We start from the raw sequence: 26,469 nt of genomic DNA, 5'->3' as shown, positions 1-26,469 counted from the left end.
CCAAGGCTTTTAAGGCTGATAAATTTACGATCGCAATGGTTATTTACCGAGATAGGTTCATTTTTTAATGAGCTTGAACTCTGGTGGAAACTTTTGCTCACACTTTTCTATTTTTTAACGAGCATAAATTCCGTGGTAAAACTGCTCGAATCTTGGTCAAATTTGATTTTTTATTTTTACTAGCTTTTCTCTTTTCAAATGTAGTACTTCACATTCAATTGCTGCAACAAACTTTGTTAGAAATGGACAATATTTGCATGAAAAGGAGATTATAACCCTAATATTTAACTTTAAACTGTGTAAAAAGTCATAAAAAGGTGTTTTTACCTCTCATTTACCATTTCATTTGCATTTTGCTTGTTGGAGCTCTGGAGGTGCCTCTTCTTCCTTGATTTTCACCAGCTGATTCCGGGAGATTCTGTGGACGATTTTCGGCGCCGTTTGGACCAGGTAGGAGCTAAACCTTAGCCCTTCACTTTCATGGTTTCCTTTTTCAGTTTCATGCACATTTTTCAGGGTTTCTGAGCCCCAGGGGTTTCATCAGGGCGCCCTGGCATCAGCGCAGGTTCTCCTTTCGAAACTTGCGCTGTATTTCAGGTGGTCTTAAGGCAGACTGCCTCTCAGCGCAAGGGGGAGACTCTCTGCCTGCGCTGGGCCTAGAAAAACTGATCCTGCATATGTTTTTTGATGATTTTTCGCCATTTTTTCATCAAAATTAGGAACTTACTCCTTCTCTTGTTTGCTTGCAGGGAACTTTGAACAAAATGTCCCTTACATGGCGAGAACGAGAACATGAAGCAGAGGACATGGTTGCACTCCATGACCCGGTCACGGTGAGCGCGCTTCGAAACTGTGGCTTACTGAAGTTCTTCCGTATCTCTAGCATGAGAGCACAGATTTCTTTACTGCAGTATATGCTTGATGCTTGGGATCCTGTTAACCAAGTATTCCAGATTAGGGGGAAAACCATCCCCTTGACCATAGAGGACATGTACTTCTTGACTGGGTTGTCAAGGCGGGGTGCCCCCATTTCTTTGTCAGGTACGGCTCGAGGGACTACTTCCACCAGAGACTATATCCGTCAGTATTGCCGGGAAGGTTCACAGCCGAGCAAAGACGGCAAGATCAATATCCGTGACATCACTGACAGGTCTCTTAGGTCCATTCTGTTTACTATTGGTAGGATGGCCGGTAGCGCAGCTTTACATGTTGCCAACAGATCTTACATGCAGCACGCTTTGGAGTGTCTCCAACCGAAAGTGTTTAACTGGTGTGATGCAGTACTTGTTCAGATGAAAAGTCAATTGACCAAGGTAAAGGACGGGAGGCTCAAGAACTTTGGTTTTGGTTCTATTCTGACTGCCTTTTCCTTGGAGAAAATCCCATTGATGCGGCCTCAGTACATCATACTTGACTTGCCTTCTCCGACCGAGCCACGCATGCAGAGGTGGGTTGACCACATGTCCCGACATGCTGGTCAACCTCAGATTACTTTCACTGAGGCCTTCTCTAGGTGGTTCGAGCGTCAGGAGATGGCGTTTTCTGAGTATCCATATGTGGGTATGGACTACCGAGGTGATCCGGACTTGGTGCTACCGGATGGCGAGCAATGGGACGCTATTGGTAAAATCTCTGACCATGTTACTGTTTATTGTTTTTACTCATGATGTTACTGTGCAAAACTGATCAAACTCTTGGGTGCATGCAGATGTTGGTCCTGTTCGTCCAGTAGCTCGTCCACGATCGCCAGTTGCTGCCCCAGCAGCAGAGCCTGCTAGGCGAGTTGTTATTCGCGACCTTGGTGATACTGAGATACTTGCAGCTGTGCAGGAGCAGGTTGAGAGCCTTACTCGTGGTCTTCCGGATGTACAGATTGACGAGTTACCTTTACAGTTGCAGCGGCACACTATTGGCGTGCCTAGACGATGGACTCGTCTCTTGCGCATGATTGCACAGACCGTGACGTACTTTCATGAGCACCACTAGGCTAGGGTGCCCCCTAGCATCTTTTTGAGTTCTAGGTCATACGACCAATTTTGTTTTGATTACAGCACATTATGTACAAACTATAAACAGCTTTATATATTTTGATTTTCGGGGTTTATTTTGGTTTATTTGTGATCCACTTGCATAGCACTGATGCATCTCTTTTTATATATGTCATAAATGTCTATCTAACACATAGTTTGCTAACGAATCTGTTAATGTGTTCAAGTTTCTGGAAATATGTTGGTATTGAATTGAATCAAACTCTCTTTCCAAAATCTTAACCCTTAGAAACATTTGATAGATAGCTGGATTGCGGACTGAATATATACCAGTGAGTTGTAGTATCACAAGCTGTGAGTCTAGCCTAACAATTAGTCGGCGTATACCATGAGCGATGGTATCAGAGAGGAGTTCAATCAACGCGCTATACTCAGCGATGTTGTTCGTCGACTGTCCAATACACACACCTCTGAAACTCACTAACTCGCCGCTTGGATCAAAAATGGCCCAGGCTGCGGAGGACAAATTCCGCGTACTACGACTCGCTCCGTCGGCATATCCCACATATGTTTCAGAATAATTCGACATCTGCAACAAACGAGAAGGGTGGATTACGAAACCGAAACAAACACTTTAGCGAAAACAAAATACAACAAAAGCACTCAGGTTACTATTCAGGCATAGTAACGCTTGAGGAACAACCCGTTGCGGGGTTGCGCCAGTGGTATCCCGTCATAATCCATTAACTCGTAGGCTCCTTTTGCTAACACCCTTTTAACAATATAAGGACCCATCCATAAGGACTTAAATTTTCCTGCTCCTAATTTGTCGGATTCTTGGTCGTAAAGCAAAACCAAGTCACCCTCAGAGAAGATACGAGGTTTGACATTTTTGTCGAACTGTGCCTTGACTCGTTTCTTATGAGCTTCGTTCGCCAAAGCGGCGTCACGACGGTTTTCATCCAACTGGATCAATTCCAAGAAACGAGCCTCTTCTTCTGAGGTTCCGGGGAGGAGGTCAATTGCGAGTTTAAGAGACGAGATTTCGCACTGGATCGGTAGGACTGCCTCCAGGCCATACACCAATTGGAATGGTGTGAACCCAGTGGCGTTCTTTACCGAGGTTCGGTAAGCCCACAATGCTGAGTACAGGAGTAGGTGCCATCTTCTTTTGTGAACCCCGATCATCCTTTGCAACATACGCTTCAGGACTTTGTTGATTGCCTCAACTTGTCCGTTGGCTTGTGGATAATATGGGGTAGAGCTGTCGTGCGATAGCCCTAGTTTGGCAGCTAATTCAACCATCATGTGATTGTGAAAATGCGATCCATGATCTGTCACTATAGCCTGTGGAACGCCGAACCTGGCGACTACATGATTAAAAAAGAAAAGGGCAGCTGTTTCACCAGTGTTATCCAATGTAGGCATCGCCTCGGCCCATTTGGTAAAATAGTCAACAGCGACTATAATATACCCATGCCCCCCGGTCGAGGTGGGGTTACATTGCATGAAATCGATGCCCCACTTGGCGAAAGGCCCAACAGCAACTATAGGCTGCAAAGGTGCGGGCGGTCTCCTGGTTTTGCTATCAAAGATCTGACACGCATGGCAACTTCTGACAGCTATTATGCAATCTTTAAACATAGTTGGCCAGAAATATCCTGCTCGTAAGATTCTTTGTGCTGTTGCATATCCAGATTGATGCCCCCCGCACGCGCCTGAATGACAATCATTCAGGGCTTTCTCGGCCTCCTCATGGGTAAGGCACCTCCTCAGAACCGTATCGACACCACGACGGTAAATTGTATCACCGACGATCATGTAGTCTTTAGATTGGTATTGTATACGCTTCCGTTCCGAGTGTGAGGTATTAGGCCTAAATTTTTGGGTTTGGAGATAAACAATGATGTCTCCATACCACTCATCGTTTACTGATATCAGAAACAAATTTTCATCCACGATTGACTCTTCTGATGTTTCATCGTTGGACGACGATGGGAGATCGCACAATAATTCCGCAAAAACTAGAGCTTTCTTTGATTTGGATTTTACAAAATCCAGATCAAACTCTTGAAGGATCACTATCCATTTCGAATATTTGCCCCCAAGCAACTGTCGCGACAGTATATACGTCATGGGGTTGCAATCTGACAGAATGGTAGTTTTCCTAAAGAGGACATAATGTCGAAACCTTTGAATCGCTTGAACAGCAGCAAGCGCTAGTTTTTCAACATAGGAATATTTACTTTCTGTGTTATTTAAGTTTTTACTTAAATAATAAATAGGATGTTCAATTCCATCGACTTCTTGCACTAAGACCATCGCAATGGTCGTATCTACTGCAGCTAGATACAGGTTAAAATCTCTTTTATAGTCCGGGGCGTACATTAATGATGCTTTTACTAGAGAATCTTTCAGAGCGTCAAAGGAAGCTTGCGCAACCTGGTCCCAGACAAAAGGTACATCCTTTTTCAAAAGACGAGTATAACCTTTGGCAAGTTCTGCGTAATTTGGAATGAACCTCCTTAGAAAGTTTGCTTTCCCTTGGAGTTTCTGAATCTGAAGCAAATTTGAAGGTGGAGGCAAATTAATGATTGCCTGAACCTTACAGGGGTCGAGACGAATCCCATCCTTAGAGACTACAAAGCCAAGTAAACGACCAGAACCGACGCAAAACACACACTTGTGTGGATTGAGTCTTATCTTGTAGTGTCGGCAACGTAGAAATATTGCTCTCAAATGCCGCGGATGATCAGTTAGAGGAACCAGGTAGATGAATCCAGCATGGAGAAGTTTTTCAACTTCTGCCTTAATGGCAGCGGCTTTCTTGGGGTGAACTTGTCGAAGCCGTTGTCTTACTGGTTTGACATCAGGGTACATTTTAATTTCATGTTCAACTATGCTCGAGTCAATGCCTGGCATTTCATCATATGACCATGCAAAGACATCTCTAAATTCGCGAAAGAGAGCACCATATATTTCCAGTTCTGAAGGGGAACAACTTTTGCCGACATGAATATTCTCTACAACATCAGATTTTGTCGAGATGTTTATGGCTACGGTCTCTTCAATATTGGATAGGTTTCGCTCTGAATCCACCGTATTATAGTATTTGTTAGGAATTCAAACACTGAAGGGTGATATAAGTCGTGATGAGTTTCTTCTTCACACTCTGGAAGAAGGGAACGATGGTGGTGATCATTCCATGGTGCCCCCTCAATCATCATTGATTGTAAGATTCCTTCGTCAGTCCCATGAACTTTTGACCATGGATCTAATGGGGTACCATATTCTCCAGACCTATCTACCCAAATGCTTGACGAGCGTTGATTTGGGCTCGCCTCCCATGCCTGAAACATTGATTGCTACAATATTTCTATAGGGCTAGGTGGCAAAACCACTTGATAATCCATGACGACTTTGTCTCCTGCGACCTTCGAAGAAGATACCATGTTGCATGTTGCTACAAACGGGATATTCCCTGCATGGAAAGGAGGTGGCAACGCGAAAGTTCCCATCATTGTGGGATCTTTTAGCAAGCCTACTCCGATATCTTGTATTGAATGGTCGCTCCCATGGATCAGGGGAATGCTTCCAGTAACTTGTGAACCATTAGGGAGGAAATTCTGTTGGTCGACGACCGTAATCCCCCCTTCAAACGGGAATGCGATCTTCCTAAAATATGTCGACACTACAGCTACCATGGCATATATCCATGGTCTTCCCAGTAGGATGTTATAGTCAAGATTGCCATCAATGACTTCAACATCAATTTCTACTGTTTTTCCTCCTAGTTCAATCTTAAAGTTATTTAGGATACCGTACGGAGTGTACGTCCTTCCGTCAAATGCTTTCAATGTCGTCGAAGATCGCGACAAGGTTGGAGATCCAAGAGTTTTCCAGCAACTCATCGACATGATACATGTCGATGCTCCCTCATCAATAATCGTTCTATGAACAGTTTTGTTGAGTGCTTTCACTTGAATAAGGAAAGCTAGTTGCGCTGGTAACTGAGGATCATATCCTTTGTGATCAAAGGATACAAGATTGGAATCTTTAGGATCCACTCCACCAATTGCTGATAACAATGCCTGCCTTTGGGATGGACAATTTTGCAGTACCTCAAGAGTCGACATAGCAGATGGCGATTGGGCCAAATCTTCCACTATGTTATAATGCTGCGCCGCTCTGGCACGAGGATTAAATGTCGACTTGTGTACTACTCCCTTAGGTGGCTTTATTGTTAATTCATGCGTGAGGGGGGGTACAACTTCTGCCGAAGTTGTTGTCGAACTACTGGGTTGATCTTTCCCTTTCTCGTTCGACACCGGCGGATTCCCATAATCTTTATTCCTGGTCGAGATCAAAGCATCATTTTGCTTAGAAACCGACAACATAAGCACTTGAGACGGTGAAGCATTTCCACTATCAACCATATTTTGACCTGGGGTAGGAAATGGATCAGTCAACACAGCTGAAGTTTGTGAACTTTTAAAGAACCTCTTTAACTCAGCTTTGAACGGACAGTTATTTGTCGAATGATTTTCATCGCATATTTGACATGGATAGAATTGTTTCCCTTGCCCAGGAGGGTTTGAAGAAGTTTTTTGAGGGGATGACTCACCCTGTTTCTTCTTCTTCCCTTTGTTTTGTTTCTTCTTGCTTCCTGGTTGATTGGAGTTTTTGCCTTTATCCGTAGATACAGCATTTACCTCCGAAGCAAGAATCTCTTGATTTGCTTTTTGATTCGAAGTCTTACGGGCTTTCTTATTTGAATCCCTTGTCGACTTAGCGTTTGCAGTCCCAATCACGCCATCACCGGCGTGAGAGTCACTATTTGATCCGGGAGGAGGAGGGATTGAAAATTCCGGTCTGGGGGCGTCAGGTATCTTATCATAGAGCGTGCCCGACTGAGTATATACTAAGTCCAAATATTGAGCACGAGCAATAACCTGCTCCTCTGTTACGACGCCTCCCTTGGCCACATCTTCTGTTATAGCAGGAAGAAGCGACTTTATAAACCACTCAGCTAATAGCTGATCTGGAACATAGGTCTTTACCATTCTGCGACGACGACACCACTCATGTATATGATCTGATATATGTGTGGCTGTTGTCTGCTTGAAATTGGTCAAGATCTCTGTTCCAGTTTCGTACCTTATAGGTAACTGAAAGTGTGTTAAGAAAGTCGTGGCTAGGGAACTAAAATTGTCGAAAGAGGCTCTAGGTAATTCAATATACCATTTAGCCGCCGGACCAGTCAATGTCCTCTGGAAAAGGCGAATTCTTATCGAATCATCATTCAAGGTATTCGACGAACACCACAGATGGAATGTCATCACATGATTCGACGGGTCTTCGCCAGGATTTCCATTGAATTTAGGAATGTCCGAAGGAAGTTTGTGAGGAATCGCTGGCCACCAATGGGCATAAGCGATTGGATCGTTCGTCAATCGATGTAAATCTGGTAATTCTAGAGTTGCCACGAATGGCAACTGCTGATTTAGGTTTGGCGAGGCGTACCCGGGATACGATGGAATCGCCTGAACAGTAGGCCTTTGCATACCAGCATAATGCAACTGATGTTGATATGACTGATACGGCTGGTGGGCTTGGCCACTGTAAAGTGGTTGATTTAACCCGTTCTGAATATAGGGTTGCCCACTATTCGCAAAGATCTGTTGCTCAGATCCCTGATACACCTGTTGAAACTGAGGTTGTTGGTATTGCACCATCCATGGTTGTGAAGCCATGTTTTGCTGTGCGACACTAACCGACGGACCAAGATGCGGGGTTATGGTTCCCGTTTGTATCTGTGTCGTCCCGGCAGTTGGCGATTGTGGTTGTGTTGCAGGGTCAATGGGCTGTTGCATTACAACTTGGGGTTGACATACAACAGGCATCGATTGAACTTGCGACACGGTTACAATTGCTGGCGTCGTCGGGATACTAGACATAGGTACACACTGTTGCATGGAATATACAACTCTTGGTTGTTGGGGTAACATAGGTACCCAACCACTCGTCGTTACTTCAGTCAAACCTGAATGTTGTTGAAAACTGCCGTATGGGTATCCCCCCGGAAGGGGAAGTGAAAGGGCATATTGCCCCCCATACGGTAACAATCCGGAGCTCAAGGGTATAGATTGCCTTTGAGGACTGGATGGCCCAAACTGATTTCCAAAGGGATCAATTTGTCTAGTTTCAACATAAGAATTACCGGGTATTATACCGGAAGAACAAACTGGAACAGACCAAGTTGTCGTAATAGTCCCTGGGTGGACTCCTTCTAGCTGATGAGAGCTAGTCGGGACAGCTGGTATGCCGGCAAACATCGTTGGATTGACAGCAGGAGCTTCTGCTGTCGCTGTGTCATTTGGCACAGTCCTAGATGTCGACGGTTGCTCAGACATTTTAAGTCTATCCAATAAACTGCCTAACGATTCTACAGGAACTTCCTGTGGCGATGGACAAACTTCTGATGCAGAAGGAAAAAGAGTGGTGCCTACTCCAAAATGAGTTGGAGTATTTGCTTGCTGGTCCTCTACGATTTCCTCTATTGCAATCAGACCAGGAGGAAGAGGAAGACCGTCAGGTCCGTAAAAGATTTCTGGTGCCGAAGAAGGGGTTGCTTCGACAGCGACAGTTGTTTGAGCAACAAGACTCTGTGGACCGTTTTCAGATGGAACTGGTTTAGTTATGCAAGTACTTGTCCTTAGACTAGGATCAGTACAACTGTCCCTCTGTTGTTGTTGAACTTCTTCAATAGAGGCAGGGATTCCAGAAATATCAGGAGTGACCAGAATCTCAGATGTCGTCGGAACTGTTGTTCTAACTTTAATGGGAGATTTTGACCCGGTCAAGCAAGTTCGCTTTGTCCGTACTACTCTCGATTCCGGAGACAAAGACGGTTGACTCGCGAGTCTCCTCGAACGACGGAGTTTTAATTGACTTTCCTCCACGGTTGCGGATTACTTGATCAACTAAAATACAAAAAGGGGAATTATGTTTCCGTATTGAATGAATTTTATTAGACGCTTTTAGACACAACTTTGCTTTTTCATGTTTTAAGAGTCGAGAAAAAGCTAAAGATGACTCTAGTCGCCTTCGATGTATTAACGAGCCCGAAGTGACAAATGCTCGGTTGGACTTTTTCAGTTATAGAGTTTGAAAAAGGCCAAAAGAAACTGCTCTGGAGATCTAGGCAGAGGGTGTGCCAAACCTCTCGCGAAACCACAGAATATGTTTTACGGTACGGGTGGTCGATCTTCGTGAATGCTGTGTTCACTGCATCGCGATTAGTAGGGCGGCCGACACGGCTTCCTAAGGATAAAGGATAAATGCCTATAGGGGTCTCCCAATATACGCGACGGTACGCGGGAGCACAAGTCCGTATTAGTGCTATCGTCCCTCAGGAGGAATCACCCACCTTCGTAGAGATCGACAGTCACTACGTTTAACGACGCCGGAACACGTCTCTACCTAGACCTCTATTGTGAGCGTTATGTTACAATGCGTTTTTAGATTCATTCAATATATTTTAAGTTGATCTTGTTTAGCAGTTTGTCTTTCAGGATCACCACGAGATGTATTGGTACAAATTCCTAAATGCAGCTAAAATGATAAGCAAGCTTTGTAATCTTTTTAGCTTTGAAAATCCTAACTACTGAGGAGAGAGAAAAACATTATCTTTCCACACAGAGCACCAAGCACAAACTAATGCACTTTCTCCTAGATCAGTCACGCAAACTTATCAAAATATGCAAATGTAAGATGCATGTATTTCTTTTCTTTTCCCTTAATGTTGATGTAGACAAAAAGGAAATTGTCGTATAATTTTCGAATTCAATTTGAAGCGTAAACAAACAAGTTTTGTCTAAAATGAAAAGACGCTTTACAAGCACTTGTTTTGACACTAAAAATGTATGAATTCAAACCATAAAATGAAAAACAAACAAACTCAAACAGCCATGAACAGTAATAAAACTAGCTCTTAAGATCACAAAGATACTTTTACAGTTCAGGATCTAAGAGGCCACAGCTATACTGGTTCGCTTTTCACAATGGGAAACTGTAACTGAAGCAAGAAATACTGAAAGAACAATCACAGTTTCATCACACAACTGAGGCAGAATAACGTCAAGGAAAGTTGGTTTACAGCAAGTACAAATGACAAGCAATCAGCAGCAAAATAACAGTGAAAACAGGGCTAAGACACAGTGGGAAACCTCAGGAAGACATAGCCTAACTGGATCAGCGCAGGCTCTGGTCTGTCAAATTGACTCTCAGCGCAGTTCCCGAAGGGAGTACCTGCGCTGGAATGCAGACTGCCTGTGGACAGCCTGCACTGAGACACGAGAGTTGCGTTTACAAGGATTTCCGTGTCATAAAAAGCTCAAAAATGCACTGTTTTTGCTAAAATAAAAAGCTATAGGTCAAGTACAAGCTAAGGGATGATCAAGAGGATGAAAAGCTATCACAAAGAGTACAAGAGTCTTTTGTAGATCAACTCTTCAAATCATGAATCTGCTCAAAAATGAGCAAGAGTAGCAGCCCCTCTACTTCGCTTTTGATATAGTCAAAAGCTTTTCGATTTGGTACTCTTTGGTTCAGGAAATGAATAGCAAAGATACTACAAACACCAAAAAGATACTAGGCTCCCCAGTGTAGTCGCCAGTTTGTTGTGGGGAAAAGTATCCGACTCGGATGACCCTATCCCTACTCTAAAGGTGACAGTCTTTAGCAACAACTGAAAGTAAAGCTTTGATGTTTTCCTTTATGAAAGTACAGAGAGAAGGAAGAAAAGATTAACCAACCGGTGTCTTTCGCTTTTGTCGATCCTTATCCTCTCTCTTTGTCTCTTGTTCCCAGCTCCTTGCTCCCTTTGCCGGTCCAGCTACACACAGATCCTGCACAACAGAGAGAAGAAAACTACAAGATACATGTACTCATAACTGATGCATGGATTAGAGTGAATCAAATATACAAGTAAATACAATACATCAATGCAATACAAGTATATAGGAGAACATTCAAAGCTTTATTGATAAAAGTAACAGGGTTCTGAGAAGGTTACAACCATCAATGGCTCCAATCCAGCAGCACCTCCCCAGCAGCAAGAAGTCTCCTCTTCACCTCTGGAAAAACAATCACCCAATAGCTCTAACTGTAAACCAACAGCACTTCCTTACTTTGCACAAAATTCCAGCCTCCTTAGACCTCATAGAAGAGCTCTATATATAGGAGAGAAGAAGAAAGGATGAGTCAACTTGAGACTGACATAAAGCTGCCTTGTGTCCTCTCCCTCTTCAATTAAACTTCAGTTCTTGAGTCCACTTGGAGATCCTTGCTTACACATGGAGATCAAGTACCTCTTACTCATCACAGGGCGAATCCCATGAACCAAGTGTCAGTTTGGAAGCTTCCTGGGCAATTGACACCTTGCAGAATGACTGTGCCACTTGGCCAATCTCGCCCAGCGCAGGTAGCCTTCATTAGAGTTGACTTTCAGCGCAGGTACAAGGAGGAGCAGTTGCATTCCAGCGCAGGTGCTCAGTGGAGCAGCTGACATGATCCAAAATAAGCCTGTTTTTGAGTGTTTTCAGGTGGAGAACTGATGGGAAGTGCTGTGGTTTGCTGACCTTGTTCTTCTAGGGGTAAGAACAACATGTTTAGGGACTGAGGATCCCTGTAATTATTGACATTTCATGCTCCATGCTGCGAGGCACAAAAATTTCTATAACAGATGCCCCCTCATCAATAATTGTTCGATGAACAGTTTTGTTGAGGGCTTTCACTTGGACGAGGAAAGCCAGTTGAGCTGGTAACTGAGGATCATATCCTTTGTGATCAAAGGATACAAGATTGGAATCTTTAGGATCCACCCCACCAATTGCTGATAACAATGCCTGCCTTTGGGATGGGCAATTTTGCAGTACTTCAAGAGTCGACATAGCAGACGGCGATTGCGCCAAATCTTCCACTATATTATAATGCTGTGCCGCTCTGGCACGAGGATTAAATGCCGACTTGTGTACTACTCCCTTCGGCGGTTTTATTGTTAATTCATGTGTGATGGGGGGTACAACTTCTGCCGAAGTTGTTGTCGAACTGCTAGGTTGATCTTTACCTTTATCGTTCGACACCTGTGGATTCCCGTAATCTTTGTTCCTAGTCGAAATCAAAGCATCATTCTGTTGCTTCGATATTGATAACATAAGCACTTGCGACGGGGAAGCATTTCCACTACCAACCAGGTTTTTTCCTCGATCGGGAAACGGATCAGTTAACACAGCTGGAGTTTGCGAACTCTTTAAGAATCTTTTTAGATCAGCTTTGTATGGACATTCTCTCGTCCAGTGATCCTCATCACATATCTGACACCCATAAGGTGGTTTCCTATCTCGAGGAGGGCTTGAAGAAGTTCTTCGAGGAGATGACTCACCTTGTTTATTCTTCTTCCCTTTGTTTTGATTCTTCTTGCTTCCAGGTTGATTGGTTTCTTTGCCCTTATTTGTCGATACGGCATTTACTTCTGAAGCAAGAACTTCTTCATGCGCATTTTGATTCGAATCCTTACGGGCCTTCTTTTGATGGGTCCTTTTCGGATTTGTGTTTGCCGTGTCAATCACGCCATCGCCGGCATGAGAGTCACTATTTGATTTAGGAGGAGGAGGGATTGAAAACTCTGGTCTAGGGGCGTCTGGTATTTTGTCATAGAGCGTGCCGGACTGAGTATATACTAAGTCCAAATATTGTGAACGAGCGATAACCTGCTCTTCTGTTACGACTCCCCCCTTTGCCACATCTTCCGTTATGGCCGGAAGTAACGACTTTATAAACCACTCAGCTAAAAGCTGATCAGGGACGTATGTTTTAACCATTCTTCGTCGACGTCGCCACTCATGTATATGATCTGATATATGAGTTGTGGTTGTCTGTTTGAAGTTGGTCAATATCTCTGTTCCCGTTTCATACCTTATTGGTAATTGAAAGTGGGTTAAGAATGTCGTGGCAAGGGAGCCAAAATTGTCGAACGAAGCTCTAGGCAATTCTATATACCATTTTGCCGCTGGACCTATCAATGTCCTCTGAAAGAGGCGAAGCCTTATCGAATCGTCATTCAAAGTGTTCGACGAACACCATAGATGAAATGTCATCACATGGTTCGACGGGTCTTCACCTGGATTTCCATTGAATTTAGGAATGTCGGATGGAAGTTTGTGAGGAATCACTGGCCACCATGGGGCGTAAGCAATTGGATCGTTTGTTAACCGATGTAAATCAGGCAACTCTAAAGTCGCCACGAATGGTAACTGCTGGTTCAAGTTAGGTGAAGCGTAACCAGGATACGATGGAATCGCCTGAACAGTTGGTCTTTGCATACCAGCATAATGCAACTGATGTTGATATGACTGATATGGCTGGTGGGCTTGGCCACTGTAAAGTGGTTGATTTAACCCGTTCTGAATATAGGGTTGCCCACTATTCGCAAAGATCTGTTGTTCAGATCCCTGGTACACCTGTTGAAACTGAGGTTGTTGGTATTGCACCATCCATGGTTGCGAAGCCATGTTTTGCTGTGCGATACTAACCGACGGACCAAGATGCGGGGTTATGGTTCCCGTTTGTGTCTGTGTCGTCCCGGCAGTTTGCGATTGTGGTTGTGTTGCAGGTTCAATGGGCTGTTGCATTACAACTTGGGGTTGACATACAACAGGCATCGATTGAACTTGCGACACAGTTACAATTGCTGGCGTCGTCGGGATACTAGACATAGGTACACACTGTTGCATGGAATATACAACTCTTGGTTGTTGGGGTAACATAGGTACCCAACCACTCGTCGTTACTTCAGTCAAACCTGAATGTTGTTGAAAACTGCCGTATGGGTATCCCCCCGGAAGGGGAAGTGAAAGGGCATATTGCCCCCCATATGGTAACAATCCGGAACTCAAGGGTATAGATTGCCTTTGAGGACTGGATGGCCCAAACTGATTTCCAAAGGGATCAATTTGTCTAGTTTCAACATAAGAATTACCGGGTATTATACCGGAAGAACAAACTGGAACAGACCAAGTTGTCGTAATAGTCCCTGGGTGGACTCCTTCTAGCTGATGAGAGCTAGTCGGGACAGCTGGTATGCCGGCAAACATCGTTGGAGTGACAGCAGGAGTTTCTGCTGTCGCTGTGTCATTTGGCACAGTCCTAGATGTTGACGGTTGCTCAGACATTTTAAGTCTATCCAATAAACTGCCTAACGATTCTACAGGAACTTCCAGTGGCGATGGACAAACTTCTGATGCAGAAGGAAAAAGAGTGGCACCTACTCTAAAATGAGTTGGAGTATTTGCTTGCTGGTCCTCTACGATTTCCTCTATTGCAATCAGACCAGGAGGAAGAGGAAGACCGTCAGGTCCGTAAAAGATTTTTGGTGCCGAAGAAGGGGTTGCTTCGACAGCGACAGTTGTTTGAGCAACAAGACTCTGTGGACCGGTTTCAGATGGAACTGGTTCAGTTATGCAAGTACTCGTCCTCAGACTAGGATCAGTACAACTATCCCTCTGTTGCTGTTGAACTTCTTCAATAGAGGCAGGGATTCCAGAAATATTAGGAGTGACCAGAATCTCAGATGTTGTCGGAACTGTTGTTCTAACTTTAATGGGAGATTTTGACCCGGTCAAGCGAGTTCGCTTCGTCCGTACTACTCTCGATTCCGGAGACAAAGACGGTTGACTCGCGAGTCTCCTCGAACGACGGAGTTTTAATTGACTTTCCTCCACGGTTGCGGATTACTTGATCAACTAAAATACAAAAAGGGGAATTATGTTTCCGTATTGAATGAATTTTATTAGACGCTTTTAGACACAACTTTGCTTTTTCATGTTTTAAGAGTCGAGAAAAAGCTAAAGATGACTCTAGTCGCCTTCGATGTATTAACGAGCCCGAAGTGACAAATGCTCGGTTGGACTTTTTCAGTTATAGAGTTTGAAAAAGGCCAAAAGAAACTGCTCTGGAGATCTAGGCAGAGGGTGTGCCAAACCTTTCGCGAAACCACAGAATACGTTTTACGGTACGGGTGGTCGATCTTCGTGAATGCTGTGTTCACTGCATCGCGATCAGTAGGGCGGCCGACACGGCTTCCTAAGGATAAAGGATAAATGCCTATAGGGGTCTCCCAATATACGCGACGGTACGCGGGAGCACAAGTCTGTATTAGTGCTATCGTCCCTCAGGAGGAATCACCCACCTTCGTAGAGATCGACAGTCACTACGTTTAACGACGCCGGAACACGTCTCTACCTAGACCTCTATTGTGAGTGTTATGTTACAAAGCGTTTTTAGATTCATTCAATATATTTTAAGTTGATCTTGTTTAGCAGTTTGTCTTTCAGGATCACCACGAGATGTATTGGTACAAATTCCTAAATGCAGCTAAAATGATAAGCAAGCTTTACAATCTTTTTAGCTTTGAAAATCCTAACTACTGAGGGGAGAGAAAAACATTATCTTTCCACACAGAGCACAAAGCACAAACTAATGCACTTTCCCCTAGATCAATCACGCAAACTTATCAAAAAATGCAAATGCAAGATGCATGTATTTCTTTTCTTTTCCCTTAATGTTGATGTAGACAAAAGGAAACTGTCGTATAATTTTCGAATTCAATTTGAAGCGTAAACAAACAATTTTTGTCTAAAATCAAAAGACGCCTTACAGGTACTTGTTTTGACACTAAAAATGTATGAATTCAAACCATAAAATGAAAAACAAACAAACTCAAACAGCCATGAACAGTAATAAAACTAGCTCTTAAGATCACAAAGACACTTTTACAGTTCAGGATCTAAGAGGCCACAGCTATACTGGTTTGCTTTTCACAATGGGAAACTGTAACTGAAACAAGAAATACTGAAAGAACAATCACAGTTTCATCACACAACTGAGGCGGAATAATGTCAAGGAAAGTTGGTTTACAGCAAGTACAAATGACAAGCAATCAGCAGCAAAATAACAGTGAAAACAGGGCCAAGACTCAGTGGGAAACCTCAGGAAGACATAGCCTTACTGGTTCAGCGCAGGCTCTGTTCTGTCAAACTGACTTTCAGCGCAGTTCCCGAAGGGAGTACCTGCGCTGAAATGCAGACTGCCTTTGGACAGCCTGCACTGAGACACGAGAGTTGCGTTTACAAGGGTTTCCGGGTCATAAAAAGCTCAAAAATTCACTGTTTTTGCTGAAATAAAAAGCTATAGGTCAAGTACAAGCTAAGGGATGATCAAGAGGATGAAAAGCTATCACAAAGAGCACAAGAGTCCTTGTGGATCAGCTCTTCAAATCATAAACTTGCTCAGAAACTGAGCCAGAGCAGCTGCCCTCTACTTTGCAATTGAAGGACTCAATTGCAGTTCGATTTGGTGCTCTCCTTGTTTATGAGATGAATAGCAGGAAACACAATAAACCAACAAGATACTAGGCTCCCCAGCGGAGTCGCCAGTTTGTTGTGGGGAAAAGTATCCGACTCGGAATGACCCTATCCCTACTCTAAGGGTGATAGTTCCTTAGCAACAACTGAAAGTAAAGCTTTGATATTTTTCCTTTATGAAAGTACAAAGGAAGAAAAGATTGACCAACCGATGTCTTTCGCTTTTGTCGATCCTGTCTTCTCTCTTTGCCTCTTGTTCCCAGCTCCTTGCTCCCTTTGCCGGCCCAGCTACACAAAGATCCTGCAAAAACAAGAGAGGGAAACTACAAGAAACATGTACTCATAACTGATGCATGGATTAGAATGAATCAAATATACAGATAAAAACAATACATCATTGCAATACAAGTATATAGGAGAACATCAAAGCTTTATTGATAGAAGAAAAAGGGTCTGAGAAGGTTACAACCATAAATGGCTCCAATCCAGCAGCACCTCCCCAGCAGCAAGAAATCTCCTCTTCCCCTCTATAAAAGCAATCACCCAATAGCTCTAACTGTAAACCAACAGCACTTCCTTGCTTTGCACAAAATTCCAGCCCCCTTGAGCTCATAGGAGAGAGCTCAATATATAGATGAATTGAGAAAGGATGAGTCAGCTTGCAACTGATGTGTAGCTGCCTTGTGTCCTCTCCCTCTTCAGTTAAACTTCAGTTCTTGAGTCCACTTGGAGATCCTTGCTTCCACATGGAGATCAAGTATCTCTTACTCATCATAGGGCGAATTCCTTGAACCAAGTGTCAGTTTGGAAGCTTCCTGGGCAGTTGACACCTTGCAGAATGATTGTGCCACTTGGCCAATCTCGCCCAGCGCAGGTAGCCTTCATTGGTTTTGACTTTCAGCGCAGGTACAAGGAGGAGCAGTTGACATTCAGCGCAGATGCTCAGTGGAGCAGCTGACATGATCCAAAAATAGCCTGATTTTGAGTGTTTTCAGGTGGAGAACTGATAGGAAGTGTTGTGGTTTGCTGACCTTGTTCCTCTAGGGGTAAGAACAACATGTTTAGGGACTGAGGATCCCTGTAATTATTGACATTTCATGCTCCATGCTGCGAGGCACAAAAATGTCTATAACAAGCAGCCATGATCGAAAAGAGATAAAGAGGCATAGCTTGCAGTACCAATTTGATTAAGATGATTCCGTTGGCCATATTAAGAGAGCAGTACGTCCAAGAGGAGAGTCTGGCTTCCATATTATCAAGGAGGGCTCTCCAAGAGGCATGCTTGATGACCGAGTCTACTAGGGGAGCCCCAAGATACTTGGAAGGAAGAACATCAATCGAGAAGCCCAAGATTCTGGCAATATTGCATTGAGAGATGGAGGGGGTATTGAAAAAAGAAAATTTGGGATTTTTCTGAATTAATGGTAGTTCCAGAAGCATCCTAGAAGGTGTTAAGCGGGGATTTGAATGCCCGGGCTTCTTAAACAGACGGATGGCCAAAAAGAAAGTTGTCATCAACGAATTGTTGATGAGTGATAGGGGAGTTGTCATGCAGAGAGATCCCTTTAATAGAGTCGGAGGAGGCAGTGTGATGAATGAGGCGACTAAGCCCTTCTGCCATGAGAACGAAAAGGAAGGGGGATAGGGGATCCCCCTTACAAATGCCTCTAGAAGACCGAAATGGAAGTGAGGGAGAGCCATTAACAAGGATTGAGAAGCTAGGGGACGACAGAAGGCTCATGACCCACCAAGTCCAAGGGGTATTGAAACCAAAATCCAAGAGCATTTGTTTGATATAATTCCAATTTAATTTGTCGAATGCTTTAGATAAGTCTAGTTTGAGAAGCATACCTGGTTTCTTAAGGAGCTTGAGTCAATGAATCACTTCATGCGAGAGGATTATGCCATCCAGGATTTGTCACCCTTCCACATATCCGGTTTGCTCTTGCGAGATAAGGAGAGGTAGGAGGGGCTTAAGCCTATTTGCAATGACTTTAGAAATCAGCTTGTATATGACATTGCAGAGCGAAATGGGCCTGTGTTTGTCCGGAGTGCTTGAATTCTCCTCCTTGGGGATGAGAGCAAGGAAGGTTGAGTTCAGTGAAGGAAGAATCCAGTGCATGGAGTGGTATTCCTCCACTAAAGCCCAAACCTCCATCTTGATATGCTCCCAAAATGAGTGGAAGAAGTTGGTCGTGAAGCCATCTGGGCCTGGCGCTTTACCATCTTTGAGTTGAGCTATGGCTTACTCTACTTCATGAAGAGTGACTGGCTGGAGCAGCATCGCATTTTGATCCTCAGTAATGATTTTAGGAATATGTTGTGTGACGGATTGAATAGCGTGATATCGATTGCCTTCAGGTTCCTACAGAATATTTTGGAAGTACCCTCTAAGCTCTTTTTCAATGTCCTCGTGCGCCTCTAAATGAACTCCATGATTGTTATTGAGAAAAGCAATGTTATTATGCATCCTTCTTTGAATAGTGGACCTGTGGAAAAACTTTGTGTTTTTCTCCCCTTCTTAAAGCCATCTGACCCTATATTTTTGTCGCCAGAAAATCTCCTCTTGTTGCCTACTCTTGTCAAATTTTGTGAGGAGATCGGTTTCCTTACTGTCATAGTCCTCTGTTCTGCCTTCAGTGATGATTTTTTGTTGTAGAAGGCTCATTTGAAGCTCTAGATCTTTCTGGTTGTCGAAGATGTTACCAAGCTGAGATTTATTCCAATGTTTGAGCGTGTGCTTGAGATTCCTAAGCTTTTGTTGGAATTGAAACACTTTTGAGCCCTCAAGTGGTACATAGGAATGCCAAGATTTGATGACAAGTTCTTTAAAACCGTTGTGGGTGAACCAGAATGATTCGAGTCGAAAAGGTCGGTTGCAGCGCAAACCCGGATGGGCCCATTGAAGGAGGATGGGCCAATGATCTAATCCATCAAGAGGAAATATGGAAGAATGGAAGTCACCTCCAAGATGAATAGCGTTGTCTGACATGAGAAATCGATCAAGGTGGAAGGCAATGTGTTACGGCCCTCTGCGTTTGTTGGTCCAAGTGTGCGTACCATTGGATGTCTGTAGATCCACGAGCTGGTTGCTTAGAATGAAGTCTTTGAAACCTAAGCAGTCCCCATCTAGCCTGTGCCTTCTGCCACATTTTTCCTCCAAGGAGGTAGTCATGTTAAAATCCCCCCCACAGATCTAGAGAGGGAAGTGCCTCAAGGAGTTCAGATCTGTTAAAGTAAGGATAATTCTAATTTATTTTGGATTTCTTGCGGGAAATATACATTGGTTATGTGACCACGTATGTTGGTACCTACCAGATGGAAGGTCGTTTGAATGAAATAGTGTGATGCATGGAAGTCATAGAGAGAAAGAACTTGAGGATCCCAAATGATTTCCATCCCTCCTGAGGCGCTCGAAGCATCCACCGTCACTAAGCGGAAGTTTGCCCAAACTTTGGCCACAATGTGTTTAAGTGCTTTTCTATTACATTTCGTCTCCTGAAGATAAACAATCATAGGTTTTTATTGCCGTATAATATTTTTAAGCATTCTGTGTTTTGAGGAGCTATTAAGCCTTCTCACATTCCAAGAGATAAGCTTCATGAGGAACTATGAGGAAGAGCCTTGTAGAACTTTGTCAACTTGGGAAATCTGCCTGATTCCACAAGTATTTTGCCTATAATAATAGTTCTCTGTAAGTCTATCTTCCTTCCTCTTTTTTTTGTTTCTTTCATAATTTTCCTTCTATCCCATAGGCTTCCTACTTGAATGCCCAGTGAGTTTCTCTGCTGTGCATAGGAAAGAACCACTTCCAAATTGTCTATCTGTCAAGGGTGAATGTTGCTATATTCTTTCTGATGGCATGCTTCTTCCAGAGTAAGAATTTCCAACTCCCCCATATCAATGCTTTCAGGTTCTTCATCCATGAGGGTGGTGGCATTCTAATCTGTGACGTCTGGACCAAGAAGGAGGACCATAGCTTGGGAGCAGTCCCCTTCCATGAGCGTAGTGGTGGGAACAGAGGGCTTGGTTTGGACCTCAGCAGAAGTGGAGGCAGGAGAGACAGTTGAAGTTGTGTCAGCATTTTGGGGTTTGAGAGGAGGGGTGGAAGAGTCGGTATGAGGGTTAGAGGCAGAGGGTTGGGCTTGGTGAACCCCCGGAGGGTCTTGAGAGGCAAGAACTTCAAAGTTGTTGCTAGTGTCAGGATGTTTGGGGACGGTAGAGATGATGGGGGATTTCTTGGAATGCTTCTTCATGGAGGAAACCTTGGTGAAGCCTTCCGCATCTTTTCCAACTTTAGGGGGGGAGGTATTAGGCTTCTCGGTCAGAGGACAATCTCTGAATAGGTGGCCATGCTCATGACATTTTCTGCAGTGGAATGGAATGTGCTCATAGTCAATAGTCTGAATCCATTCAAAGTCATCATGAAATAAGCTTACCGAGTCCGTAAGAGGCTTAGCAAGGTGCATGTGGACACAGATTCTGGCGTAGGAAGTGTAGCGTCTGAGTTTTGTTTCCTCAGCAACCTTTATGAACTCTCCCAGACCATTGCCAATGTCCCGCAATGTCTCTTCGTCCCAGTATTCCAGAGGCAGGGAATACATGTGAATCCAAACTGGAGCCCAACGGAAGTCTTCCCTATCTGGATGAAATATTTCAATCCAGTCACGCAGATACAGACCCGCTGAGTTGAAGAAGTAAGGGCCTCCTTCAAAGATGCGGGTCTTGTCCTCTAGGTAGTGGAAGATAGCAGTGAAAAATCCTTTGGGGCCAAGCTGCAGAGTCACTTGTCCCTTGGGCTTCCATTTGGTCATTATCCATCCTTGCAAAGCCTTCTTAGTTGGCCAGAGTCCGATGAACTTTCCAATGAGGGCGTGATCTTTCATATACTGAATGTGACCATTGATACGGTGACTAGGGAGGTCGATTTTGACCCGATCTGCCGCTTTAGGGATGCATGTGGCAGAGGAAACTTTTGGCTGAGCCTCAGAAGCTGTCTGTTCGGTGCTCTCATTCCTAGGGACATCAGAGCTTGTATTTGCATCACTTATATTGTCTGTAGTGGGGGTCCGGTCAGAATCTATCTACAACCTTGGCGCAAAGCTTCCTGGCAAGTCTGGCATCGCCGCAGGGCCAGAATTTGGTGGAGGGGGGGTATTACCTGCCCCTCCGAAGGGGGAAGACATACAAAACCGTCAGTAGAAGAGCCCGTAGAATCTGCAACCTCAGGAGAAGAGGATCAGATGCGCAGGCATGAAAGGATCCACAAGAAAGGGTTCACGGAAACCCTAGAACCAGAAAGCCGCGCAGAGCTCGCCAATCGATCATCTCAGTCGATGAACATTTCAGTTCACAATTTTGATATCAACACACAATTACTATTTAAATTCTACAATCAATACACATCCTAAGAATTAAAAGAGCATATCAACCCATCTATACCCATACTAGTCAACAACTTTAAAGTCAACATTTTACAAAAATTAGCACCCATGACCTCTGTAAGTTTAAAAAAATATACTGACCTTTATAACAGATAATATAAGAAGAATGACAAATTACTCATCAAAATGAATTTTAATTATTTTCATGCAGGTCTCCTTAGGTTCAGTGCTGAACTTTAACTTTTCATTTCATTTATTCTTGAGCCCATCCAGTTCAACTATTGAACATGGATGTTATGATACCACTATTTAACACTCCCTCTCACCCCTTTGGATTTTCCAGGCTGAATGGAAGTTGTTACTTTCAACTAACCCGACCTCCATGGGATCATTATGAAGATGCGGTCATAAATTTATTTATCTCCTATAGTTAGTGTAATTAACTATGGTTGACACCAATGCGTCCATCTCATCAATAGCTTTCCAGCGATATAAATTTTATCTGAATTTGATGCTTAGGTAAAAATTTATGCTCATTTAAAGTTTCATCATTTAATACCTACCACATAAGCAAGGACCTACCATGTGGCACCTCATGGATCCCATGTGGAAACCCCACCTCACTCGAGTGGTTCCATGTCACTTTGGGCACCAATGTGGTCATGGATAAGCCCACATGGCACTTTCCACTTCACCTAGCCCATGGGCCCACAAACCTATCACTTAGCATGTTAATTATTTATTTTACATTATATTAATTTTATAATAAATCTAGGGTGAAACCCCTCACTACTTGCCCATCGGTGCATTGTAGATTGAACACCATCGAACACATCATTGCCCCATATTGAGTGCATGTTATGCAACCATCTCACAATCAGTAGAAAATATAGATCAATGACTTAAAATTTATCCTCTTCGAGGGGGAAACCTCCTTTACCTTACATAAATGAACAATTCCTGGATGGTACAAATGATAAGACCTCCTTGGTATATATAGGAGTCTAAGTGGTCACAATATAATCAGAGCCTACATAAAAATAATAATGAAAGGGCACAACAATAAAAATAGTGGGCTTGTATGGGACACAACAATAACAATATGGGGGATACATGGGAACAACAAAACAATAGGGGGCTACACTAACAATAACAATAAGGGGAATACACTAGTATTATAAGGACCTAACATGCCCCTCTCCTTCAAATAAGTGTTTTCCTCAACGCTTGAGTAGTTCCACATGCTTCTGTATAAAATTCTCATCCTCCCATGTGGAATCTTCAGCGGCTAAGTTCTTCCACTTAATGAGATACTCTAAAATTAATCGATTCCTTAGTTGTGGAGTTCTTATTTCTGTGACTCCTTTAGGCTCAAATATGATTTTTCCTTATTTTTCAAGTTCTGGAAACACTGTTTGAATTGGGAGCTTGTCACCGATAACCTTCTTTAAGCATGAAACATGGAGAACTGGGTTTACTCGGGAAGATGCATACATATCCAATTTGTATGCCATAGTACCAATCTTTTGCAACACCAGGGTCTTAATTGTCTCAACTTTATTTCGTTGGCAAACCAAACATTCTACCACAAACTTCTAAATATCACATTTAAGGCCATCCCAAAAAAAACTCCTTCTTGACCTTGTGGTAACTTTTTAAAAATCCTAAGTGCCCTCCTAAGTGGGAGGTGTGCAATTCCAAATGAATCTTTTGCTTGAGTTGGGAATTCTTACAAGGATATAAGCAATCTTTGTACCATAATGAATCATTTTTCCAGCTAAATGTATCAGATGTACTAGGATCTTGCTGCAACTTTTGAATGAGTGTCCACACCTCTTCATCATTCATCCATTCATCCCTTTCTTCAGTTATCCAATCAGGTTGGATAATAGAAATGGAATAAAGCAATGCTTCCACATCTTCATTCTTTCTTGAGAGTGAATTTGCAACAACATTTTTCTTCCCTTTTTTGTAGATGATTTCAAAGTCATAATCCAACATCTTTGTGACCCATTTTTCTACTATTTTGTAGATAATCTTTGTTCCAAAAAGTATTTAAGACTATCATGATCTGGGTTTACCTTGAAGTTTCTTCCCATTAGCTAATGTTTCCATTGCTTTAATGCATGTAGTATTACCAACATTTCCTTCTCATAAATAGGTTTGTGTAAATATTTTCCTTTGATTGGACGACTTTCAAAAGCAATGGGTCTTCTTTATTGCATTAAAACAACACCAATTCCATTTCTTGAGGCATCACATTCCACAATAAAGGTTTTTGTGAATTCTAGTGTAGCTAAGACCAGTGCTTGACACATTTCTACTTTAAGATGTTCGAAGGCCTTAGTTGCTTTTGGAGTCCAAGAAATTGCATCTTTCTTTAGTAATGTTGTTAGAGGTGCTGCTATTCTCACATAATTCTTAACAAACTTACGATAATACCCTGTCAACCCAAGAAATCCTCAAATATGCTTTATGGTTGCGGGTGTTGGATGTGGAGCCTGATTATCTTCTGTATTCAAAGGTATCACCACATTGGACCCTAGTTCGTAACGTTGCCGCCCGTAAAATATTTGCTGCAGCGGGGTCCCGGGGGCGGTTGCGACCTTTGGGAGCCCCCCCCTGGCGGGGGGATTGGGGGCAGTGCCCCCGAAGCTAAGAATAGATGTAAAATTTCCTTGTAAAATGTTGTAATTTCGTAGTCAATCTGGGCCGTTCATTAGGCGGAGATCTGACAGTAGAAGTTATGTTTAATTTAGGGTTTTTTGCCCTAGAAGGCAACCCCTTACTATATATGAGGGAATTGTATTGCGTCTAGGAAATGTGTATTATGAGTGAGGAAGAGAGAGGAGATTGAGAGCGAAGAGGGAATTACAGCGGATCTGCTGTAGGTTGTATCTCTTTAGTTCGCTGGATAATATAAAAAGAAGGACTCGCTGTTTCTTCGTGGACGTAGCCCAAATTGGGTGAACCACATATATCTATGTCTCTCTTGTTTTATGCGTTTTCTGTGTTTATATTTCTGCAATATTTTATGTGTTCCATTGCTCTGTAATATATAATTTTCTAACAACGTGGTTTTCCATTCCTTAATGGCTTTAATTTTGTTAGGGTCTACCTTAACACCATCATGAGACATAATATGACCCAAATATTATACCTCCTCTACTCCAAAGAAACATTTGTAGGTTTTTGCATATAATTTTTTATCCTCCAATAGTTTGAGCACCCTGTCAACATGTTGAACATGATCCTTCCAAGACTTGTTGTAGATTTATAACATCAAAAAATACTAAACCAAATTTTCTAAGGAAGGGTCTCAAAATGGAATCATCAAACCTTGAAATGTGGAAGGTGCATTAGTAAGGCCAAAAGGCATGACCAAAAATTTGTAATGACCCTCATGAGTTATAAATGTTGTTTTTGGAATGTCTTCAGTCTTCATTCTAATTTGATGATATCCTGAATGAAAATCCAACTTGGTGAATTAAATCGCTCCATGGAATTCATCCAACACTTCATTAATGACAGGAATGGGAAATTTATCTTTACTAGTGAGTTTGTTGAGCTCCCTATAATTTGGACACATACACCATGATCCATCCTTCTTGTGCACCAGTACTACTGGAGCAGAGAAGGAACTTTGACTAGGTTGAATTATACTGGCCTCTAGCATTTCTGCAACCATACGTTCAATTTCACTCTTTTGGGCATAAGCATATCTGTGAGGTCTATTGTTTGGAGGAAAACTTCCTGGAATCAAATGAATGGCATGATCATGATCACGAATAGGTGGGAGGCCTTTGGGAGTCTTAGATACCTTGGAATGGTTGTCTAAGGCTTTTTGCAGATTGGGAGAAATAGATGATTTTGATGTTTTAACCTTTAGTGAGCATAATTGTGTAATTAAGCCCCGTTGTTATTTCTTCAAAAGCTTTTTCATGCCATTGGATATGATTATCTTTCTTGGTTTCCCTATGATACCCCTTAGTTCAACTTCCTTTCCTTCCCAAAAAACATTTAAGAAAAGTTCTTGAAAATTAAAATTTATTGTCCCCAAAGATTGTAACCATTGGACTCCTAGTACAACATCAGCACCACCCATTTGAATGGAAAGCATTGGACTATTCAACGCATATTACCCTATGGTTAGCTTGATATTATGGCACTTTCCAAAGAAACTTATAGTTCCTACATTTGTAACCATCACTTAACACTCTGGTGTTGTATATAGGAAGCAATTCAATTACTCTGCTATCTTACAATGAATAAAGTTATGTGTACTACTCGAATCAATCAAAACTATTACCTTTTTCTTCTTAATATATCCTTCTATCTTGAGAGTTTGAGGATTGGTAATTCCTACCAATGAATTACAAGATATGGTTGGATTCATTTCTTCTTTCTTTGGGGTAAATCCCTGGTGTATATCCTCCTCTTTTGATGTTTCTTGTCCATTTTCTTCCTCCTCTTCACAATCTATGTAGAATAATTTCTTGCCAATGTAGGTATGACCTTTAGTGGATTTTCTATGAAACCAGTAACAAAGTCCTTTTGCTCCTTTTCCTCCAATTGTTGTGGTGTCAGCCTTGTAGGTTGTGGAAGACCAAGAGTAGCAACACTTCCATCTTTATAGATGTGATGGTAGACTTCCTTATTGCCGTAAGTTTTCTT

General features: G+C 42.8%; 1 protein-coding gene across 1 annotated transcript; it reads right to left on the bottom strand.

The window, feature by feature from the left end:
* Positions 1-20,352: 20,352 nt before the first annotated feature.
* On the bottom strand, positions 20,353-21,297 carry LOC149146370 (uncharacterized). The gene has a single exon (XM_089452735.1). It carries the CDS (start codon positions 21,295-21,297, stop codon positions 20,353-20,355), a length of 945 nt encoding a protein of 314 aa, XP_089308861.1.
* Positions 21,298-26,469: the final 5,172 nt, after the last annotated feature.

Source organism: Pinus tabuliformis, chromosome X (assembly GCF_031772625.1).
Source record: "Pinus tabuliformis cultivar Carrire ecotype Pingquan chromosome X, CPIR1, whole genome shotgun sequence".
NCBI lineage: Eukaryota > Viridiplantae > Streptophyta > Pinopsida > Pinales > Pinaceae > Pinus > Pinus tabuliformis.
Note: the sequence above shows the minus strand (reverse complement) of the source record. Positions and strands in the feature narration are given on the sequence as shown.

Bases quoted from the DNA above. Each gene is read 5' to 3' on its own strand.
- LOC149146370 (XM_089452735.1), bottom strand. From the start codon at position 21,297: ATGAAAGATCACGCCCTCATTGGAAAGTTCATCGGACTCTGGCCAACT.